The following is a 25394-nucleotide window of genomic DNA, read 5'->3' as shown; positions in this document are numbered from 1 at the left end:
ATGAGGAAACAGAAAACAAATACGGGAACATACGAAACTGTCACAGACGTATCGCTGGAAAGAGGAAACGCAATCTCTCTGTTCCTTGCATTCCTAAATCAACTCAAACCATCAATAAGCTAGGTATTTGTACTGGTGGTTCGTAGCTTTGGATGCACATTGGAATCACTGTAGGTGCTGATGCCTTGCTCCTTGGTTCCTCCACATTCCACAGATCCTGATCAAATTCTGCAACTGTTCTAAGCAGCCCAGGATGACAACCACTGACTTATGTGTCTTATGGACTTCCTCTTCCTAACCTGTGCTTTGGGTGTTACATCCTCTCTAGTGGCATAGCTTCGGTTAGCTTCCACATAGTGAAGTGCCTAAGAAGTAGCTATATAGGGGCTCCTGAGTGGCTCAGTCGGTTGAGTCCGACTTCGGCTCAGGTCGTGATCTCACGGTTTGTGAGTTCAAGTCCTGTGTTGGGCTCTGTGCTGACAGTGTGGAGCCTGGAGCCTTGCTTCAAATTCTGTCTCTCTCTCTCTCTTTGTCCCTCCCCAACTCATGCTCTATTTCTCTCTCCCAAAAATGAATAAACATTAAAAACAAAAAAATGCCTTTCTTTAAAAAAAAAAAAAAAGAAGAAGTAGCTATATAAAATTCACGACTCTATTTTCTGCAGGGAAATTTTGAGGTGTTGTTCAAGATGACATTCTTCACATCCTAAGTCCCATAAGAGAAATTTCTTTAAATCTAACTGGTAAGGAAAACTCTACCTCTCTTGAGCAACTCAGGTACTTTGATCTTATGTGCAAAAATTATTTTGTAACGGATCGTATTTCCCTTTTTGTTTTGACCACCAGCAAACGAAAATCCCAGTTCAATAAACATGCAGGACATCATGGCATTAACTTTTGTTTGGGCCTCATTCATTCTCTGTTTCCTTTGCTCTGACTTTTAAAAAGCTAGTCACTTTATAATATTGACTGTAAAATAGTAAGCTGCCTCCAGTCAATTTTCGATGTGGGGAGATATAATAATTAGCTCTCATTCACATTCCTCACACACTTTTGAACTATAAAAAGCCAATAACGCGACTAATGTGACTAAAATCCATGTAAACAGTAACAACTCTTCTTTGGGTTTCGTTTGTTTGTTTGGTGGGGGAGATGATACATTGATGGATATACAGACAGGTTAGGTAGGTAGGCAGGTAGGTAAGTAGACAGATAAATCTGCTTCAAAATATGGGAGCTCCTTTATAAGCACGGCTAAGAAAGGCAATTGATCAGATATTTTTCTTTTATTCACTTACAACTATAACATTCAAAAACTGTTCTCCAGTCATCAGTATCAAGCAGAATAAGTGATACCAACACTGAGTCAGGAGAAACTTCATAGGGCTATTTCCCTGCCACATGTTATGGAAACAGGAATTCTAAATGCATGACTGTTCACATGGATTCTGTATCTATTCAAATTGTGCATTCCTAATTCTGTGCTTTATCCCCTAATCCATCACCCAACCACCGCAAACCTCCTCAATTCTTCTGCAAAAATCCAACATTATTATTCTTTCTTGCTAATTCCTAGAGGATTCTTTCCTTACATGCTTTTGTGGAAACACTGCAAAGGAAAAATCTGCTTATGAGAATGTATTGTTCCATTCACTGAAATCCCCAATGTAAATAAACCAACCCTTGGCCACCAATAACTCAAAAACAATTAACATGTATTTCTTGAGAGGCATCTCTAAAAAGAGAATTGGAAAATATTTGCCTACATTTTAATATAAATAACACCCCTCAGTCACATCTCCAAGTTGACAGAAGAGGTTCTGTCACAACGTCCAGTTGACAATGAAGCTGAAAAAGGGCAAAACCAAGCTTCAAATCTAGATTTGTTAACTCATCTGGATTACTCCACTTTAGATCATGACCTCTAGTTTAGAAACTCCACAGAATGAAACTGCCCCACATATGCCCCATTAACTACTCTAGAGAACTGATGCAAATCTTTTCCTCATTAACATAAAAAAAAATTTCTAATGATTTTTCCTAAAATATGCCATACATTTCTCAAAAAGGAAAATCATATACCCACAGAATTTTACATTAGAAAGGAACCTTAGAATTAAGTACTTCCCATTCATAGATTCTTTGTTGAATATTTCCCATTCAAAAATCATTAATTCTTAAACACCACAAATGATTGTACGAACGGTGCAAGTTAATCTGTAAATATTTAGCTGTAACCTCAAGATTCATTCAAAACTCATACTTGAGTAACTTTATTATTTTCTGTTCTCTATTATGAATATTTAGAGTTGTTTCCTATATAACTGAAAATTATATCATTTGAAATTCCCTTCTTTCTTTCTTTCTTTCTTTCTTTCTTTCTTTTCTTTCTTTCTTTCCTTTTGTGGCAGTTGCTAAATATCAAGCTAAGATAAAGTCTTTACAATGTATCCTGGAATTCCTGGAACATGGGACATTTTTGAATGATGTGATTAAGGCTTATTGAATCTACTGAAATGATATTACAGACTGTCTAACCTGTACCAGCCACTGTTCTGGGCACTGGGGATACACTACACATTCTATGGGATGAGATGGAGACGGAAGGTAGGCAATAATAAAGGAAGCAAAGTACAGTTTGCTGGAAGGTGGTGAGAAGAGAAATAAAGCAGGCAAGAGGAATACTGCGTGTTGACAGAGCAGAAAAGGGGAGCAGGCTGCGACTGTTAGAGAGGATACAATGGAAGGACCCACTAAGGTGGCAGTTGAGCAAAGACTTGAAGGAGATGAGGGAGAAGGACATGTGAAGAAGACGGATGGATGGATGGATGGATGATGGATGGATAGACAGAGGCATACAGAGATACACAGGCATACATAGGTATGTAGGTAGGTAGATGATAGACAGATAGGCAGACACATACACAGACACACACACACAGGTTGAGGGGCTAGGGCATTCTAAGCAGGAAGAACAGCAAGTACAAAGCTCCCAACACCCAAGTGTGTTAACAGTTAATTGGAATCTTATTCTAATTATCCATCTTGCTTTAATACCCTATTTAATGCCTTCAAAGAGTTGGTTGACATTGAATTTTAACCATATCTTTGGATACACTGACTTACAAATATTGACAATGAGCAAGATACTGAATTTGGTACCCTTGAATCATTCAAGGAAAACAGAAAGTTTACCCTGTTCCCAAAAGGCGATACTGTGTTGTAGGTAAAACAAGATATATAGACATAAGAACATTGATTTGCTTTTTAATAAATGCTTAGAGATACATAAACTGGAACTTGCTTTTTATATTCAATAAAACTGTAAAAAAAAAAAAAAAAAAAAGTATACTTGTCCAGATTAAGAGGATACAAGAAAAGTATATAAAGGATATACTTCAAGTATTTTTGCAAGTACTTGGATCATGACCAAAATTAACAAGAGAATCATACAAATTTGTAAGTAAAATTCAGAAGTAACATATTATCTACATTGTATAATATGAAAATACAAAGGGACATTATATTGGGGGTTGAAGAGATGGGTTTTGGTTTGCCTACCATGAAAATCAAGATAATTGCCTTAAAAATAAGAATTATAGTTCTGTAATCATTTCTAAAATGTTAATACTTCTTCACCTTCCATCTTTGGCTACATCCGTATTTGCAAAAGAGAATTTAACTAAAGTTATCCTGTAAGCACAGCTTAAACTCCCCAGTACAGGGGAAACTGAGTTTTATTTATTCACCACCCATCTGAAAAAGACTTGAATCCAAAAAAATTAACACTGCACTGGCTTAAATTTCAAAGCTTGTTAGAACTATTCTGCCACAATTCCCAATAGATGAATATGTAATTAATACAGACAAGGTCAGCATCAAATTTTCTAAGACTCCCAGTAAACATGTTGGTTCTAAGAAAATCAAAAATATGGAGTTGCACCAAAGACAGATATATTGCCATAAACTATCAAAGCATGTAAACACATCTTCAAATATTCGCATATTAACTACTCCTGTAAACAAGAACAATGAAATGTGACACTATTAAAAACCCTTGTTCATAATAAACCAATATGCCACTAGCCTCTATGCTGAACAGCAATGTGAAAGAAAAGGAATAACAACAGAAACATGAAAAATGAGTGAATGGTTTTACTTCTGTAGTTTAAATGCATTCACCCCAGGTTGGGTATAGAGATTACTTACAAAATAAATAAAAACTAACAACTGTAAAAAAAAAAAAGATAAAATCCTAAAAATAAGATAAACTGCATCCAAATAAGATTAAAGTGGAAACGTGAAAATGCACCCTAATTACAGTCCTTACAAGGAAAAATTACATGAAAGAGGATCTGTTTTCTTTCTAAATTCTATTACTGAATTCCTATTTAAATTCACACAGAAGTTTGCTTTACACAATACCTGTGAGTTCAATTATGAAATAGTAATAACCCTACTGAAATGAACAGATGATCCCAGCAAACAGGGGGCCCTGCAACACATTTACCAAATCCCATCACTTATTCCCCTTCCTGGGTACGTGGGAGAAAGTACCTCCCAGCTACCTTTGCAGTTAGGCTGAGCCATGTGACCTCACACCGAGTGCCCCGGGCCAGAGAAAGAGGCCTGACTGTGCTCTCTCTTCATCTTCCACAGCAAAGTTAAGAGTCATGTGTTGCGGCTGTTAACAACTCTAAGCTAAAAGCAGCTTGGATATGTGTGACCACTTGCAGGAGAGCCTCTGAGGAAATCCCCTCATCAGACGGGGGCTATTAGTGAGACACAAACTTTCACGTGTTCCATCTTGAGATGTGAAGGTTTGTTACCCAAGCGTAACCTGCCTTATTTAGCCTATAACCCTGATTTTCACTAGGACAGTCAAAAATTTTGTTAGCAACCAGCACAGAACCGCTAAAGGTTAAAAATAAATAGGTGCTGAGACCCTAACGTGTACCTAACACTAGGCCTCCAAAGTGAGGTTTGGGTCCAGGACCTGACCAAGATGAGCCACTGGAGTATGGATATAAAATATTAGAACTTCTATTTTAATGTCTTTATTCATCTTTTCCCCCCTATACATGTGTACGTTTTATAATGCACACAGTACATTTCCATGGTATTTACTTGAATAGTTAATTATGTGCTCAACCGTATATAAATATCCACACTGAATGGATCTTAAGACCACGATCTTAAGGCAACAAAATAAGCATAGTGCATAGTCCCTGCTCAAAAGATGCTTCCTCTTGCTCAAGTCCGATACACAAATAGGAAACAATTAATGAAATATATAAGACAGCACACAATAATGTGCCATATAATCGTGATATGACGCATGCTGTGGAAAATAGGTGTTAGGGCCATGAAGTGGCCTTTTAGAAAGAAGCTGCAGAATGCAGGTGTACCCCTAAGAAAATGCAGGTGTGTTCCTGATACATGTTGAAAGAGGAGGAGCATGTGAGGATATGGAGAAGTGTGGAGCGAGAGTAACAAAATACAAGACCAGGGGGATGGGACGGGAAAGGAGGAGAAACGAAAGCAACAGTGGGGCAGGCGGGAAGAGGCCAAGTAAAGGAGGGCTCACAACCAACTGATCACCAGCCACAACTTCATGCAAACTCAACTTCTCTAGTTCCACAGCCAAAATCTTCACTTAAGACTGATTTTCATCCTCAAAGTTCTGGTCACAATCAATGCCAGATATGAACACCAAAGAAGAGTTGAAGTCCCTAAATACAAAAAAATGACAGATTTTCAAGTTTTAAGATAACAGTTATGCTACCTTAACTGTGCCTGCAAGACAAAGAGTGATTCCCAATCATAGACACAATATTATTATAGTGAAAATTATGTTACATTATGAAAAGGAAGCAAATATGCAAAGCATTATATACCATTTCTATTTGTTTTAGGAACAACGCCCAACAAACACCCATACACATGTCGACACTTCCTCCTTTCTTATACCCACATTCCAGGTAATGAGTAATCAGATGGCAATGACTCATCCATATCATGTTATCTTAAACAGCCACATGTGTTCATTTGATAAATCTATGACTTAACATCTTTATACTTCAGTAACATTTTTAATGAGTTTTTCTGTGACCTCAATGGGATTCTGCCATTTTCAATGTCCTTGTTTTTATCCATAATGTTATTCACATGGGCAAGTTATATATAAGCCTCCATTCTTAATAATGGACAAGACAGTTATAAACACAGAAGCAACAGCAACACTAAAGGACTGAATGTGAGGTTGGGCCTATGAACAGGAGAGTACATCTTTTGAAAGCAATCAAAGCAATAGCTTAAAAATTAGCAATTCTAAAGAAATATCCAAGAGCTCTTAGAGATCCATACTTTATGAAACTATAGAATACGAAAGTGGGAATGAATCCCTCTAATGGCAATCTAAAGTCTTAAAAAGGAGGCAACCTAAGCATATGCCTGCATGCATTTCCCAAAGGTAGACAGATCCATGGTGCAAACCAGCCAAATCCTCCCTCCCTCCAGGTGTTTTCTAATTTTTTGCTGTTGAGGTGGACTGAAGGAACAAGATTAATAGAAAGTGTATGCGTTCTAATTTACTCCTCTATTGCTAATCTTTTTACATTAGGCCAAGCCATCTATAAGGCTTAGAATGTTCCTAATGTAACTGAGAATATGATTTTCAGACCACCAGCTGAACACCCACGCAGCTAGACAGCAAACACTACCTCAAGGGAATGGCTTCATAGCCAAAGGAGTGTGCACCCTTTATGGAAGTCAATAATGGCTGAAATTCAGTATATTGATTTTGATGGTCTGTATCACATGTTCCTCCTCCTGAATAATATGATTGATCACCAATAGCAACTAGAGGTTCTGTCATAAAACATAATGAATTAACATTTGTTTCCACTTATAAGTCATTTCAACATTCAGCCACTCACCACTCATTCATTAAAACACTGCATTTGTACAAATACATATTTAGGCATATTTAACAAGTCTGAACATTTTTTCCAGTTGGTGACTGAAAATGCAAGATGACAATTTTTCCAGACATATAAGCCTGTAATTTTAAGTACTGCCCTCATCTCAAATTCTCCTCCTATTACTTAGGAGTGACCTTCGTAACCCTTCAATACTCCCAAGGATTCAAGTAGACTGGTATCTGAATGTTTTATTAAAAAAAAAAAGTTCTATATGTAGCTATCATCTCAACTCAAACACCTTTTGCCTTCCTAAGATTCCTGGTTCACTGTGCTGTAGCCCAAACTGGCCTATTGCTTTATCTTCTACATAGCTAGTTACCACACTATAGTGGCCACCTATTTCTAGAATTCCTTCTGCAAGACTCAACACAGATGGTGTCTTCAGAATCCCTGAAGCCACTAATTTTTCTGTACTTCCCACTTGTTCCTTGTCATTGCAAGTATGCTATTATAATAAAATGACCCATTTACGTAGCCATTCCCCCACTCCCTCCAACTAGACTGGAAATTTCTTGAAGACAACGACCACGTGTGCCTTTTACACACAGTTTCTAACAAATAGTAGACCCCCAGATTCATTCATTCATCCGCTCACCCAACGAATATTTTATGGAGTGCCCGCTCTTTGTCAGGTGTTATTCCAACTGCTGTGGATACGTGGTTGTGAGAAGTAAACAAAGCCCCTGCTCTCGTGGAGAGGGCATTCCAGCCCAGGAGACAAACAATAAAGACATCACGGCACCTGGGTGGCTCAGTCGGTTAAGCGTCCGACTTCAGCTCAGGTCATGATCTCACAGTCCGTGAGTTTGAGCCCCGCGTCAGGCTCTGTGCTGCCAGCTCAGAGCCTGGAGCCTGCTTCGGATTCTGTGTCTCCCTCTCTCTCTGCCCCTCCCCCACTCATGCTAGGTCTCTCGCTCTCAAAAATAAATAAGCACTAAAAAAACCCACCAAACAATAAAGACATCAATGAATGAACACTAGTGAAATGTCAGATAATGATTAATGAAGAAAAGTAAAATAGTCTGAGGAGATGCCTCTTGGATACCCAAGGAGATACTGAAGAGTTGAATATGTTGAATCGCCAGGAGCTCAGGGGAGAAGTCCAAACTAGACGCCTAATTCTGGGTGCATCAGCACGTAGAGGGCATTTAAAGCCCACAGAGGCTCATGTAACCAATGCCTACAGAAGAGAAAAGGAAAGGTCCAAAATCAGGCCCTCAGACGTGCTCACTTTCAGAGCACGAGGAAGAGGCACATCCAGGGGAGGCTGGACATGGAGCAGCCAGTGGGCTCGGGGAAAACAGGAAAGTGTGGAGGCCAGAAAGCCAAATTTTTAAAAGAGGATTTCAGGAAGGAATTGGTCATATTGTCAAATGTTACTGATATTTAAAGGGAGATAAAGGTTCAAAATTGACAGCTGGATTTGGCAACACGGAGGTCCCAAGTGATCTTGAAAAGAATAGCCATAGCTGAGTGGGGAGATAAAAGTCCAACCCAACAAGTATGTGCAACTTCTTCAAAGAGTTTTATGACAGAAGGAAACTGCTATAGCTAAGAGTCGTAGAATCACAGGAACCATTAGAGCATGTGGGTCAGTAGGAAGGGAACAGGGAGAAGGAAGAGTTGAGGATACAGTGGAGAGAAAATCCTCGAGTGATGTCCTTCAGGACTACAAGAAGGGCTGGATGGGATCCAGGGCCCATGTGGAGGGGGGCGCCTAAGCGGGGAGCTGACAGTTGGGTCTTTATGACATTCAGTGTTTATTGAGTTGAACTGGTGAACTACCCTTAAGATATTTCTTGGAAAAAGGAGGCGCACTGATTCCGGTTTCCAGGGCATCATACAGAAACTCCAGCAGCAACTTGGTTTCAGGAAGCTAACCCTCAAGAATGATGCATGCACATGTCCACATCTGTGGTGTAAGAAACGTATTTGGTCTCCTAGCACAGAGCTCTTAAAACCCTTGGAATTTCCTGAGCGATAGGAATGTTCTTTGTTATTCACAACAAGTGCCTTTCACCCACACCTGAGTTTATGCTACTGAGGTGACTCAAGGTGGACCCCCGGTGGCTCCAGGATGAAGGCTGCTAACCAGAAAGACCAAATGCATGATGAAACAGTGGGAACTTACAGTCCCATCTCCCCACCTCGGGGAAGGGAAGAAGGAGCAGCAGGCTGGGTTATAAAGACTTCCGAACAAGGAGATTCAGGGAGCTTCCGGGCTGGTGGAAGCAGTGATGTGTTGGCAAGCTGGCATGTCCAGAGAGGGCATGGAAACGGTGCACCCCTCCTCCCCCACACTTGGTCCTATGCATCTCTTCCTTTTGGTTGTCCCTGAGTTCTCTCCTTTGTAATAAACCAACAGATGTAAAGTGTTTTCCGAGTTCTAGGCGTCACCCTAGCAAATTACTGAACCTAAGGAAGGTTGTGGAAACCCCCAAATTTGTGATCAGCTGAGCAGAAGTGTGGGTGGCCGGGGCACTCCACTCGCAGCAGGCATCCAAAGCAGGGATGTGAGGCCCTGGCCTGGGAAACCCGCCCCAAATCTGAGTCGTGTCAGAACTGAAGTGGATGGTTAGACACTTGGTTGGTGTCCCCACTTCCACGTGGGGACGTGGGATCCCTGAGACAGGCTGGGGCTGGGAAGGAAGAACATTTTGGACAGTGCAGCGGCAAGAAGACCCCTGCTGGGGCTGGTACACTAGGGCTGTCTATCCCAGGACAGCCCCAGGACGCACCCCTGCCTCTCCAGTCTCCAAAGTGTGGGACCCGACACGCTTCACTAAACTCTGCTTCCATTATCTCTGGCTTTGCTAACTGCCCCAGACTGGATCAGGACTAGTATTGGCTGACCCCTGTTTAGACAAACTCGACACAGCTCCTTTTGCCCTACCTACACTGCCCTGCTGCCACACAAGCCCCAGCAACAGACATGGCCATGCTTCTCATTTCGACAACAAAGGGGGTGCCCCTGGCCACCTACCCTAAACACACTCTCTCTAGACAGGGCTCCCCACACGGGCTCCAACTATAGTTCTCTTTTGGGAGTAAAATGTTAGATTAATCATTTTCAGGGCTGAGGCCTCAGTGCCACTCCTTTGGATGAAATAGATCTTTTCTAGAATGTTGGAGAATTTCTCAGGGCCTGTCAAAGACCTGTAACACTCCAGCAGGAAGAAACCTATTTTCCTAAGAACCAAGCTTTTCCGGGGCGCCTGGGTGGTTCAGTCAGTTAAGCGTCCGACTTCGGCTCAGGTCATGATCTCGCGTTCCGTGAGTTCGAGCCCTGCGTCGGGGTCTGTGCTGCCAGCTCAGAGCCTGGAGCCTGTTTCAGATTCTGTGTCTCCCTCTCTCTGACCCTCCCCCATTCATGCTCTGTCTCTCTCTGTCTCAAAAATAAATAAACACTAAAAAAAAATTTTTTTTTAATTAAAAAAAAAAAAAAAGAACCAAACTTTTCCCTTTAAGAGGGTATCAGTGACATAACCATGCATGCTGGGTAGCATGTGTGCTAGGCATTGCCAACACACTTCTCAAAATAAACTTCCAAGTCTGAGATGTGTACTTTGTGAGAAGTGATATAAATTCTCATTAGGGATCTAGAAATTAGGACTCTGAGACTTCTCAGACATACAGAAACAATGATTTTCATGATAAACTCATTCTGGTGGCATAGATCCAACCTTCCAACTTTAGTTTAGAAAGGTTCTTAATCTGAAAGAGAAATTAGTTGAGGTGTCTTTCTGCCAGGAATATATACCCAATAAAACAATAAACTGAGGGGCACCTGGGTGGCTCAGTCGGTTACGTGTCTGACTGGACTCCTGATTTCCACTCGGGCCACGATCTCACAGTCTGTGAGTTTGAACCCTGCGTTGGGCTCTGCACTGACAGCATGGAGCCTGTTGGGGATTCTCTCTCTCCTCTCTCTCTGCCCCTCTCCCTCTCACTTGTAGGCGTGTTCTCTCTCTCAAATAAATAAACTTAAAAATAAGATAAACTGAGAATAAAGGCTTGGGCAACAAAGGTTGGAAGTCAGTACACGGAGCTTTGTAAAAACTGAGTTTGGGCTAGGCCCAGAAATGGTCCTTCTCACCACGAACTCAGGAAGCCTTCAGCTGAACAGCTGTCCTTCACCCACCTCCACGGCACAGCTGTACGGCTAATATGAAACTCCACAGTCTCTCCAAATCAAGAAGTTTTCTAATCCATGGTTGTCCAGAATCAAACAAATGTCTGGCAAGACTAAAAGCAAGCACGGTGACTGCCTTCTGCTCATCGTGAGCCATGAGAGTCGTGCAGAAAGGTACAAGGCAATTCCAACTATTTTCATGACGGTGTCCTTCCACAGAAATGTCAGCTTAAGGAGCCTACACCAGAACTCAAGATGGAGTGCGGACTCTGTCAAGCCACTCACGCTGGTCACAGGTCCGCACAGATGCAAAATCTTCCAGACGACAACCTATCGGCTCCTAACGCAAACCACCCGAGAGAACGGGAACCAACTGTGCTTTCTAAGAAAACTATCTACATTCACATTGTCTTCCACAAAAGCTTCCTTGCCTTTGCTCTGTCGGTTTCCCTCCTAACTGATGGCTGCAACAATCTGGGTTTCTATATACTTAAGTCAGAAGACTGTCTCCCCATCAAGGAGACAGGAATTTTATCTGCTTTGCTCACAACTGCATCCAGGGCCGGACAGAGAGCCTGGCACAGGGGGAGCGCTCGATAAATATTTGCTCAGTAAATGAGTAACTTTCCTAAAGCAGTAAGTGGAAAGAATGCTAAATGGGAAAGCCCCACATCTGTTTCTGCAAGTGGTTTTTGGAGAGGTACAGAACCAATCAGAGGCTCAGTTACTCCAAAAGTAAGATGAGAGAAATAATACAAAAGCCTCAGCAACATGGTATCGCATCAACTAACTTTCTCTCTCTGTCTCTCCTTAAGAATTAGCACTTTCACACTCTGATACACAAGCAACCTCTATGAGAATTCAGGATCGAACTGTCATAAGAGTTCTCAAAATAAATACAATTTTATTCACAGAATGTCAAGTCGGCTGCAGAGAAAAAATACTGATATCCTAAAAGGGACAACATCTGGATCTTCTGTCCTGGACCTTTATCCTAAGCTTTGGACACTCACAGCACTAGTATATTTTGAAATATAGCCAGAAATGTTCTTTGTAACATTTATCTGGTTTACCTTGAGTAAAAGGATAACAGAAGAAACAAAGACTCAAAATACACAAGCCTTCCAGCAATGTCATTCTACGGGTGATGGCATGTGGTCCTATAAAATCAATCTGGCACTGAATTAGGGGTCAAAAGCTCCCTAGTGACAGAGGGCTCATGTCTGGACCACTGACATGAGCACTGTCCAAATCCTCCATTACTTTCTCATTTTTAGGTGAGAATAACAAAATTTTTCAAAGCCTTAAGCCAGTTTTCTCCGTTTTTAAAACTTGTTGCAGGGTTTTTTTTCATTTACTAAAAGGGAAAGACTGCTTGCTTCAAACAGTGCTTGTAATGCCCCGAGTAATATGGCTACCACATTATATCCTAAGCTACGGACACATTTCAGCTTTCTCTTGGGTTGTGACCACCTGAAGGGGTTGCTGGCTGGGGCTACAACACACTCTCTTCCTTCTATGTCACCATGTCCCTTGGCTAGACACGTCAGGAAAGTGCTCTGTATCATGAATAAATTGGGTCTGAACACCCAGGGTTGAAGGGCACCATAAAAATACTATTTTAGCTTACTTCTTTTATAAGAATGTGAAGAAGTTCCCATTATACTCCACGAAATTTTGAACACTGTAAATATCCTACTAAGAATAGTTTTATTTCATTGAATTGCCAGAGATGAGATAACACAAGTAAAATGTAATGAAAAATTATAAAAGCTCTTTTGCTCTATTGTCACTGAACTCTTAAGAGAAAAAGCACTGAGAGAGCCACAGAGGTATGCAGGACAAGGTTCCTGATCTACAGTAACTTCCATCTCATTAAAGAGGATGACATAGAAACACAACAAACCGCAGTAAGAAAAGTGGGGTGTGGGATCACAGGTGGTTCCGGTAACTCAGAGGCAGGAGAAGTCACTTGTGGTTTGGGCTTTCAGACAGACCCGAGGAGACTGGCGAGGTTTTAACAACAGAGATGGGTATGCAGCAGGAGGAGAGGAAAGGAGGAGACATAAAAGGCTGGGACTCGGAAGGAGGTTGCATGAAGGAGGTTGCTGGTGTGTGGGGGCCTGGAGAAGAGCGCTAACTGAGGCTAGACGGTGCAGAGCTTGAATACTAAGCCACGGAACTTGGGAGTTCACTCAACTAGGGAGCCCAGGAAGGCTTCTGGGAAGGGAAGTAGCATGTGCTGATTTTAGGTGGATCCACAGAATGGTAATAAAGTGGTATCTAGGGCTGCAAGATCACAAAGCAATCATCCACCAAAAGGAAGTGGATTTGGTAAATAAAATCTCAGAAGGTGTATTGTCCTGGTGCTATTCTGAATGGGAAGAGATTAAGTAGGTCGATTAGTCTCCTCATCGCTCTTGCCATTCTTTCCCATCTATGAGGTTCTGTGGTCTGAGGCAGTTCTCCATGAATGCAGTTCGTGAGTTACCTGAAAAGTACTAAGTCCTCACCGGGACGTGGTAAAAAAATTCCTTATGTGCAAAGAATTTGAAAATCACGTGGGAAAGACACTCCTTACACAAAGAGAAAGGCACGGTGTCATCTATGCTGCCCCGTGGAGCCTTCATTTCTCTGGGCATGCCCCCAAGGATAGCCTGCTCAAGGGGTGACTCCAAACATAAAGGGGATAGGAGTTCACAGAAGAGAGGAGAAGGGGTATGACAACATAAAACTACCTTTGAAAAGGAGTGTAGGTAAGAAGCCACTATTTAGTTTCATTTTACTCATTTATACATGTCCGCTATCTCAAAGTCCCATACTTACATGAAATGTAAATATTGTTCAGTTGTCTGGCATTTAAAGAAAGATAAGAGGCGCCTGGGTGGCTCAGTCAGTTAAGCATCCAACACTTGGTTTTGGTTCAGGTCACGATCTCTTGGTTCATGGGTTCGAGCCTCGCTTGGGCTCTGTGCTGACGGTGTGTGGAGCCTGCTTAGGATTCTATCTCTCCACCCCCTCTCTCTCTGCCCCTCTCCTGCCCACACACACATTCTTCTCTCAAAAATAAATAAACATTAAAAAATTTTGTTAAAAAAAATAAAGAAAGATAATTTCTGGACACCTTTAAAAACATGAGTTGTAAGGGAAATATCTGGAGGTTCTGATGGCTCACGGCAAACAACAGGTCAAGTTAATTTCCAAATGTAATCTGAGGTAAATTAATTGGCAAAATTCTCAAAGTATATGTGGTCTGAGCAGCTATTTAAGATTTTTCTTCAAACTGGGACCAAATTCTTGAAATAGTTATGGCTAGAATGCATCAAAAGCCTAAACTAATCTTATCTTTTTTTTTTAAAGTGTATTTCTATTTACTTTTGAAAGAGTGAGAGAGAAAGCATGCCCACAAGTGGGGGAGGGGGGACAGAGAGAGGGAGAGAGAGACTCCCAGGCAGGCTCTGCACTGTCAGCCCAATGCAGGGCTCGAACCCACAAACCATGAGGTCATGACCTGAGCTGAAGTCAGACACTTAACCCACTGAGCCACCCAGAGGCCTCTCGTTTTGTCTCGTATTACTATAACAACTACTACCTGAGAATGTCAGATTAGGTTTTAGTAGGTAATCTAGGTATCACTGACCCTATTTCAGACACTGTCAGAGATGGACATTCACAAAGAATAATGCAGGAAAATGCCTTAAAGGAGAGGAAAATGTCCCACCATGGAGGAGAAACTGGGAAGAAAGAGCGTGTTAGAGGTTTGAAATGGGTCCCACACACAATTGTAATCACTGTGAATAGCAGCCACTATCAATTCACTACAGGGCCCATTGCATACAATTCACTACAGTGACCCATTCCATACTAAGTACTCTCCGTATGCCAGATAATTACCTAAATATCTACCAGACAGTTATCCCTCACAAAAAGCCTAGGAGTTAATAATTATTTTCCCATTCAACAGATCAAACTGCTTAATTTCTGAGTTGAAGTTTTGTTTCCATTTGCTCAAGATTACATAGTTCGCAAGTAAGTGGAGGAAGGAAGTGTTCAGCATGTTTTCAGCACCGAACTTACTTTCGGATGCTGAGAATATTATGGTGAGCTGGCATGGCAGGTGAGGCTGACAGGAATCAAATAATCTCATAAAGCACTGTTAAATTGTAACTGTGACAAGGGCAATAATAGATCTGACCTTGGCCAGAGAGGGTGAGGGCAGGTTCTTCCCCGAGGAGGTCTAATGCAATCTGAGATCTAAAGGAAGAACAGGAGTTGCCTGGGGGAAAAGGGAGGGAAAAGCATTCCAGGCCAAGGCACAGAATATGCAAAGATGACACAGGTAGGAAGGAGTGAAAGAACAAAGGGAGATGGGAAAGGGGTGTGATAGATATCTCACAAATTCAGATTCATAGGTAAACTTGGACCTTGCACAGTCACCCCATGCAGTGTTTTATAGACCATGGAAAAAAGTTTTTGTCACCTAACTCAATCTAATAAACATTTCTTGAGTTAAAAAAAAAAAAAAAAAGATTTTGTTTTTATTCTAAGCACATTGGATATTTATTTTATAGCTGATCGTAGTTGTTTTCCTTGAGGAGTAAAAGGGGTAAACCAGGGATAGCAGTGCCACACAGACTCTTAGAAATCTTTCAAGGGCAGGGATAAACATGGATATAACAGGGCGTGAACCTCTTCGTTCAGAATAGACATCTATTATATATCTAAATATCCCCAAACTGGAAATTAAAGCTGCAAATGGAAGAAGGATGGTCTCTGGAGATAAACGGAGGCATAGCTAAGGTTACCCTGGAGGGCCTCGTGTGTGGACAGAAGTGCACAGCAAGAGTCCCTACCATGAAAAGGGCAGAATCCATTTCTGGCTGAGAGGCACAGCAGATGACTGTTTTCACAGCCTGGCTCCCCATCCATGAGCTGTGTGGCTTTGGTAAAACTTCCCCGTTTGTAACAGTATGTGCCTTACAGAATTATTTTGAGAATAAAATGAGTTATCATACACGTAAAGTATTTAGAGCAGTGCTTGCACATGGTAAGTGCTCAATGAATACAAGCCATTGTTATATCATTAAGACTATTTGCAGTAAAGATCACGATTTGCAATAAGCAGTTAAGGAAAGGAAAACATCTGTAAATACACATCTAGGACAACATGTTCTCAAATGTGCATGTACTTAAGAATCACCTGGAAAGCTTGTGAAAAATGTACATTCCTGGTTTGTTAGAGGTAAGACCTAGGAAGCTAGATATTTCATAAGCTTCTAGGGGATTCTCACACAGCTTATCCAAGCATCTTATTTTGGGAAGCATGGCTTCAAGGCCGAGGATTTAAAATAAATATTCAGGCATCAAATAAAATATTTCACGACACGGACTTAACCTCAGGGATAACTTTATAAAACAAATTTCAAAGCAAAATGAAACAAGATGTACTTGCAAAATCTACTTCTGGAAGAAAACAGAATAATCAGAATCCACTTGACTGGTAAAATAGATAACATTTAGCTTTGAACAACCATTTTAAGGAATTATTTAAATCTTTAGTTCCAAACAGTCCAAAAATGTCACTATGCGCTCTATCAACAAGGGAAACATCTAAGACAGGGGTATGTATATCTTTTAATTATTAGCTTTTACTTTCTATCAAAGTCAACAGAGCCCATAGCTCATCTTCAATCACAGAGAGAAAATTCTTTTCTGCTAGAACACAACTGAAACTCTGCAGGCTCTTTCACTTTAGTGCAGGGTTTTTCAACCTTGGCACTATGTGATTATTGTAGATTATTATTTACAAAAATTCTTTACACTAACAAGTGACCTTCAGAAAAATCAAACAAGTGTCCAGCTTCAGGGAAGGTGAAATCATTGGTCTGATATACACATCTGGTGAAAAATGTCTGTGAAGATTATAAACTGAAGGTACTATTTCTTCCTCTTGCTCAAAAACCATTACACAACTCAACACTTGGGATCTTTCTGGATCCAACTTTATGAAAATGCTGCTTGGGCTCTTTAAAAGAATAAACAATGCACATTCTTGTTTTATTTGCAGAAATAATTAGCAGCAGCTGCTACTTACACAAAATTTTTAACAGAACATATTTTACATACTGAACCCAAATATTTCAGAACTTAAAGGGCCTGACGCCCAATGAAGTATTCTGTCTTTTTTTCTTTAAAATAAGGCAATAACAATTAACTTCCACATTCCTTTATCTAATTTTAAAAAATGACGAAAACATTTTCCTGAGACTCAAAGGAAACAGCTGGACACATCTGTCAACTACACATCTCTGGAGTGAAAGAGAAACTTAATGCTTTAATACCGTACTTACATGTGAGGGCTCAGCTCATAAAAATTTCTATTCCTGTAATCTTCCACTTTCTCTGGTGAATAAATGGGCAAGGACCGGTATGGGTTAACGGATATAACCACACTTCCAATATACGTCTGCAAAAGCAAGAAGAAAATATCCCCCATGATTACACAGGATGTATTTTAACAACTTAGGTCAGTATCTCATGGTTTCACCCTCTTGAAACACAAAACTATCTCTACTCCTTGACCATTCACACTTTTCAAGAACATTTAATATCTCTGAAGACAGATGGCCAATAGCGTTCATTCATTTTGTTGATAAGTGGAAGGCATAGATTTGGACATTGAAAATACCTTTCAAAATAAATCTCCAGATTAATTTATGATCTTGGATAAGAGTTCTCCAAAATCCTGTGACGCTTGCCAAAAATTTCGTCACCAGCCACAGCTAATTTTGAGCAACAGCTAGGCTCTCTCTTACTCATTAGAACTGGTGTTTCCTTCTCTCATCTTTAGCCTCCTGTTTGAGCCCACTGGAACCCAGGGCCTCCCTCCTCCTGAACCACATCCACACCTATCAAACAGGCCTCTACTTTGGCACTGCTCTTACCCCAGCCTGTCAATCTCTCCAAAGGGCTGAGACAGCGCCCAACTCCATTTGAGAGCCACAGTTATCCCTTGGGCCTTCAAACAACATAATTTCATATTATATGTACTGTAATATCAGAATTTAAATGCACTTTGTAAAGGAGGGTACATTTAATGTCGAATTTAAATTTAAGGTAGAATTTAAATGTACTTCTGGAGGGACCAATACTTTATTTTAGCACACATTAACCCTCTCACACTACAAACTGGAACACTATTAATCTTCCCTTCCATTTTGATCTGGAATTCCTGGCAAGCAAGAGTAGTCTGGTTCAGTTCATTTTGTACAAAGACTAGCACAATGCCACAAGCCAAAGTCACGTAACTGGAACTCATTTTAGTGGCTTCATTTTTCCTTTCAGTTTCAACATTACAGGGGACACTAACAAAAATACGTTAAGTGATAAAAACTGCTTTAAGAAAAAGGTGAAAGGAAAAAAAGAAGGGGAAAAAAAAGTCAGCTCTAACTTCCCCACCTTTCCAGTGCATGCAACAAAAGGTGGCATTTTTAGAGCAACAAATTTGTCCAGTATTTCCATTACTGGATTCAAGACTGTCAAGATCTTTCCAGAAAATTGAACAGAATAGAAAGCAGTACGAACATTTTAACATTCTTTAATATTATGATTTCTTTGTAACATGGGTCACAATTATTTTAATTACAAAAGACTTCTCCCCCAACCTGGAAAACTGAACAGGTCATTTCTACACATACTTTTTCATCCTATCAAGCACAGACAAGACCACAGTTATGAAAGAAAACTCTGTTCCCACGCAAGCTTCTCCATTTATTTCTGGCATTCATTTCTGACATTCTATCACAAGGACCAATTAATCTGGCCTGACAAGAGATGACTCCAAGTTTCCTCACTTACCCCATTTGGACAGGACTTTTTCAAGAAGGTTTCTTCACACTCCAACCTACCTGGGCCAGCGGATGCTAGAGATGGAAATACTGTCTCACTAGCTTCGAACTAACACTAGCTACACTGGTAGATATGAAAATATAATGACTGGTTCTTCTTTTAGTATCTGTTGATTAAAAGATCGTCCTTCTTCAGTAGAAAAGTACATGACTCTCCTTTTTTAGGTAATTTCTTGAACACAATAATTGAAATACGTATTTGCTGTTGGCAGAGAAACCAATGATCAAGGTGCTCCCTAAAACCACACTTCACGGTGGCTAACCTCTTGATAAAAATCTGCCTCTATGGCATTCTTACAGAAAGAGCAAACTCTGCTACCTCAACCTCAAAATCAAAAGCCACACTACTGAGTTAACACATTTCTCTTTGTTACTTGTGACTTTTATACGTAACTGAATCGTGTGCTTTTTTTTCCCCAGCTCTTTCCCTACCACCTAGAAAGGGCCTGACCTTTTAATGATGTCCCATAAATACTGGTTAACTGAATGACCAATGCAGACAGGGCCAGTTCATCTAAGAAAGTGACTCACGTGTAACTGTTCTTTTGTTGAAATATAATAGCAAGTACGTATACAGTGCCTAATATTTTATTAAACCTTTATGCCACGTGTTGCAAATCTTTAAAGTATACCCTTTTCCCTCAGGCTCCTACTGTGGGATATTGTTTGCAAAGATGGTGAGAACAATTCCTTCCACCCCTGCAGGCAGACCCCCTTGAAATGTGACTTTGCCACTCTTTCTATCAAGAGATACAGTTTACTCCTCCAGCTTTTCAGTTTGGACTTGTCTATGTGACTTGACTGTCAAATGTCCAATGGGACATTATAAGATGAGACACAAGGGGCACCTGGGTGGCTCAATCGGTTAAGCGTCCGACTCCGGCTCAGGTCATGATCTCACGGTTCGTGAGTTTGAGCCCCGCGTCAGGCTCTGTGCTGACAGCTCAGAGCCTGGAGCCTGCTTCAGATTCTGTGTCTCCCTCTATCTGCCCCTCCCTCACTCACACTGTGTCTCTATCAAAAAATGAATAAATGTTAAAAAAATTTTTTTTAAAATAAGATGAGACACAAGCAGAGGCTTGAATAGTACCTGTATAGGATGAACCCCTTTTTTATGGCTATGGCTGGAAGCCAGGATGTGAATGAACTTGAGCCACGTAGATGGCCAAGGTGCCCTGAATTGCACAGTCTGACAACCAACCATCAGACATATGATTGAGGCCATTCTAAGCCATCCAGTCCCAGTTAGGCCACCAGATGCCTAAGGTCAGATGTGTGATTCCAGGTGAGACCAGGAGAAAATACACCAAGCTGACATCAGCCCAAACTGCGATCCCAGAGAACTGTGCACAAATAAATGGTTGTTGTTTTAGGCCACTCATTTGGGGAGCTGGTTTGTTAACCCAGCAACAATTACTGATAGACCAACAGAGCTCAACAAATCAGTGAAGGGCAAGTTTTATCAATCTCAATAAGGAAACAGTAAAAGTAACTGTGCTATCTCTCCATTCTACTTTATGTATATGTTTCAGATATGTATCCTCTAATCGTGAATTCCTACTAGGTTTGTCCTTTACCATGACACCTGCCCTTACTGTTTATAAGGGTTTTTTCCTTGAAGGGTCTTTATGCATTAATCGAAGATTTAAATATTCCCACACGTACCAAGAGAATAACTCAAATGTTCAGTCACAGTCCTCCTTTGTCTGAGACAGGAAAGAATCCCCAGCAGCAGCTGATTGGCTGGGTGGAGTTTACAGATCTACTCTGGTTTTAGGCAGCTATCCATTCTCCATTCAGGTAACTGCAATACCAGATTAAAACTCCCTTTTGGGGATCAGAACAACAGGGACCAGATAGTTCATGTTTACATCAATTAACACCTGGACTTACAATTGACAGACATTTTTTTTTTTTTTTTAACAAGCAACTGTATACTATTTAAAGTTAGTATCTTCTTATTGCACCATGGTCTAGAAAGAACTACAAACGAACTCATTAAGTAACCACCGGCATCAAGAGGTTGCAGATAAGACACAGAGTTTCTTTTTTTTTTTTTTAACGTTTATTTATTTTTGGGACAGAGAGAGACAGAGCATGAACGGGGGAGGGTCAGAGAGAGGGAGACACAGAATCTGAAACAGGCTCCAGGCTCCGAGCTGTCAGCACAGAGCCCGACGCGGGGCTCGAACCCACGGACCGTGAGATCATGACCTGAGCCGAAGTTGGCCGCTTAACCGACTGAGCCACCCAGGCGCCCCAAGACACAGAGTTTCTTAAAGTCAAGTACATAAAGGGGCACCTGGGTTGAGCGTCCAACTTCAGCCCAGGTCACGATCTTAGGATTCGTGGGTTCGAGCCCCATGTCGGGCTCTGAGCTGACAGCATGAGCCTGCCTTCAATTCTGTCTCCCTCTCTCTCTGCCCCTCTCCAGTTCATGCTCTGTCTCTCAAAAATAAATTTAAAAAAAAATTTTTAATCTTAAAATTAAAAAAAAAGACAAGTACATAAAAGGGCTGGGTGTGTCCTTTTTATTCTGAATATGCCAAGGAGAAAAAAAAGGAAACACAGAAATACTTACAAATCTTACAAAAGGGAGCAGCAACAAGGATCCATCCCTTGCCCCCTAGAGCTCCACTTACTTACTTGACTGGAAATAAGAGGTGCATAGATCCCGTGTCCATCAACAAACTACTACTACAGAGCTCAGATGGTGCCAGCACCAAGGGAGCCCACAGAAAGGTGTCTCACAGCCTACTTCATTTCCCAGCAGGCCACTTCTATGGCTGGGCTCACACTTCAGCCTTGTCCCTGTGCCCCAAAGGACTCACACAGAGAAACTCCTACTGGAATCCAGAGGATGTTCTTCCATTAGGCTAATTACACTGAAAGGGATTCCTTTCACATAATGGCCAAGATCACCTACCAATTACGTTCTATCGACCTCCTCCAACAGAGACAAGCCTGGCTCTCATTAGCCTCATATATACGTATGTATGTACTTGTTTATTCAGTATAACCAACCTAACCATCTCAGCCACTACCTAGCTCACCACCTCCATGTTCCCACCCCTTGGCACCTCCAAGAACTCAAGCATGTGCACTCTACCACCACAACACTGGAAAGTTCCCTTTATTCCCACCGCCCTATGGGACCAGTCTCTGACATCCAGGAGGGAAAAGGGAAGAGAAGGAGAGGAAGGGAGGGGAGGGGAGGGGAGGGGAAGGAGTAAGTTGGAAAGAAAAGGGAAGAGAAAGAGGAAAGGCTCTACCTTCTTACAAAGGGCACAATTAGCAACTTTTATCTTTCACTTCTCAAGGGCAGACATTAAATCAAGAATGTTCAAACATTCCCAGGTCAAAACAATCTCCGTCTTCATACTTCAGATATCTGTAGCATTCCAGAACAGATGCCTTGTGAATAACCAAATAATACTTGTGTATTCCTATTGTGATCACAGTGAAAACTGAGGTCTTTTCTGGAGGACGTGCATCCAGCAATTCAGAACCCAGAAGAAAGACCCCTGATACATATACACCCCAAAGACCATGCATTTTATTCTAGAAGAGAGTTCTTCCAGAACCCCATCCTCAGAGATTCAATTTCAATGGTCTGGGAGCAGACAGGCTCTCACATCTTTTAACATGTCCCCAGAGAAGGCCAGAGGTGAAAACCAGAGGTGAAAACCACTGCTTGTGGTGTTTACCTTCAGGACCCACACGACTGTGTTTTACTCCCAGTGGCAGCACTGGGATAGCGTCACTGTTGACCTACCTTCTATCTTACTTTCCTCTCTTATTCCTATGTAATTAATTCTGTAAATATTTCAAAAAGGAAAGAAAGTCCTTCTAGCTTCACGTCCTTTCATTTTAGCCACATTTCTAATGAACTTGGCGTACGGTCTCTCAGCACACTACAGAGAAACAGCAACAACATCTCTAAATTGGGGTCATTCTATCACAGCGTGTTTCAAATGTTTGACTACGACTCATTGTGAGAAATAAATTTTCATCACGACAAAGTGTGTGTATTTGAGTAGATATTTACACACACGTACACACATATATGAAACCAAACTCTCACAAAACCCTAAATACTCTTACCATGTCATGCACTGATATTATTTGTTCAACTCTATTCATTACAATTTTTTTTAAAAAAACTGCGGGCCCTAACCCATTAAATGGTTTTTATCACCCATTAATAGGTTGAAACTTACAGTTGGAAAAATACTGCTACAGAGCACTTCTTAACCTTTTTTTAGTTGTAGGTCCCTTTGAAACGTCAATGAAAGCTATGACACTTCTCCCCAGAAAAAAAAACAAAAATGTGCATACAGCTGGCTGCCTGCAGGGTGCAGGTGGTTAAGTGCTGGATCTTGATCTCGGCTCAAGTCGTGATCTCATGGTCCCTGAGTTCGAGCCCTGTGTTGGTGCTCTATGCTGACAGCGTGAATCCTGCTTGGGTTTCTCTCTCTCCTTCTCTCTGCCCTTCCCCAGCTAATGCACGCTGCCTCTCTCCTCTCTCTCTCTCTCTCTCAAAATAAATGAATAAAATAAACTTTAACAATTAAAAAAAAAAGTTTGCATACAGTTGATATGCCAGGTTAAGAACTCCTACCCTAAGGGAAGACACAATGGCCACTAATGGAAAAAAGAAAAAGAGACAGAGAAAGAGAAGCAAAGAAAGAAAGAAAGAAAGAAAGAAAGAAAGAAAGAAAGGAAGGAAAGGAGTAAGAAGGGATCAAAATAATTTTAAGAGCATAAATATGAAGAGCTGTTTAGAGTAAGAGCCTGCATCTCAGATCCGCTGGCCCTGAGTGCATCTTGTCAGAACAAAGAAGGATTATGAAAGGCTGAAATGAGACAGAGTATTATGATTTTGAGGACAAGGATATACACATTTTGGAAACATATCCAACCAAAAAAAAAACTTTTTTCAAGTTAAACATTGAAGCGTAGTTTGAATATTTTCCAAGTCTCCATTGCGTGGAAGCCCGCAATGCTAGGTGAACGAAACATTAGTAGACAGACACAGGAAAGTCAGAACAGTTTCACGTCCTTCGTACCACAGCTCTTCCCGGGGCAACATGAAGATCTTTAGACACCTAAAATTCTAAAAGTTTACATTTCTTTTTTAATTTTTTAATATTTATTTTTGAGAGAGAGAGTGGAGGGGACGGGAGGGGCACAGAGAGAGAAGAGAGGGAGACACAGACTCCGAAGCAGGCTCCAGGCTCTGAGCTGTCAGCACAGAGCCCAACGCAAGGCTTGAACTCACGAACCACAAGATCATGACCTGCGCCAAAGTCGGACGCTTAACCAACTGAGCCACCGAGGCACCCCTAGAAGTTTACATTTCAATTCCCCACATGAAATTGAAAATAAAATTGTAACTAAACCATAAAATACGTGTAACGGAAACCCCACAATGACTTGTTTTCACCATGATGACTACTTTGGCACCTCTTCAATACCAGTTTTTTCCAAAATATATTTTTAAAGCCCCTGCTTTGCTGAGGCTCTAACTAGGCATCCCATCTGCCTATCTACCAGTGTCCTTATTTTCTTCAGGATGATTTTCAGTTAGTTGTTTACCATCTCTGCAGCTCCTTAAAAACTCATCCCCAAACCTTAAAGTGCTGGTATAAAATACGCACTTAAACACCTTTTTTCTTTTTTTTTTAATTTTTTTTTCTTAATGTTTTTATTTATTTTTAAGACAGAGAGAGACAGAGCATGAGCAGGGAAGGGGCAGAGAGAGAGGGAGACACAGAATGTGAAGCAGGCTCCAGGCTCTGAGCCATCAGCACAGAGCCCGATGCAGGGCTCGAACTCAGACTGTGAGATCATGACCTGAGCCGAAGTCGGACGCTCAACCTACTGAGCCACCCAGGCGCCCCTAAACACCTTTTTTCTAAACTCTTCTTCAGTCCCCATGAGATGGATATGAAGTCTCCACCTTAAGGTCCATAACGATGGAGCACAAAGAAGTTAAGCGGTATCAGCACACTATCTAACAAAAGTGCAGTCAGGACGAGGAGTCCACTTTCGTCTCATCAGAGCACTCGATCCATGCTATCAGTTAGGCCTCCGAAGCTTCAAGGAAAGTGGCCAAGAACAATGCCTAATCAGAAAAACTTGCACCGTGCAATGCCTTTCGGCAACATCTTCACCTTTGTGTAACAGAGAACCATCTGTAGGGCAGAAGCTTCTTATTTGATCACCTGAGGAATGCTGAAATCCTTATGCCACCAGGGATAAACAAAAAAAGAGGAGGGGGAGGAAAAGACCTAGTTACAGAGAAAATTTTTCATCTTAAAAAAAAAAAAAAGATTTTTTTTTTTTTTAGTGTTTATTTACTTTTGAGAGA

The 25394-nt window shown here is 41.1% G+C and overlaps 1 protein-coding gene across 4 annotated transcripts in view; it reads right to left on the bottom strand.

Moving 5' to 3' along the window:
• MYO1B (myosin IB) overlaps nucleotides 1-25394 on the bottom strand; it is a 187585-nt gene that overhangs the window by 115366 nt on the left and 46825 nt on the right. For all 4 annotated transcript variants that reach the window (XM_042994938.1, XM_042994939.1, XM_042994940.1 and 1 more), the window contains exon 3: nucleotides 17465-17580. In XM_042994938.1, coding sequence (XP_042850872.1) covers nucleotides 17465-17580 — 116 coding nt within the window. The remainder of the gene's footprint in view (nucleotides 1-17464; nucleotides 17581-25394) is intronic.

Source organism: Panthera tigris, chromosome C1 (assembly GCF_018350195.1).
Source record: "Panthera tigris isolate Pti1 chromosome C1, P.tigris_Pti1_mat1.1, whole genome shotgun sequence".
Lineage (NCBI taxonomy): Eukaryota > Metazoa > Chordata > Mammalia > Carnivora > Felidae > Panthera > Panthera tigris.
The sequence above is the reverse complement of the archived record's forward strand: the minus strand, read 5'-3'. Positions and strand labels throughout refer to the sequence as shown.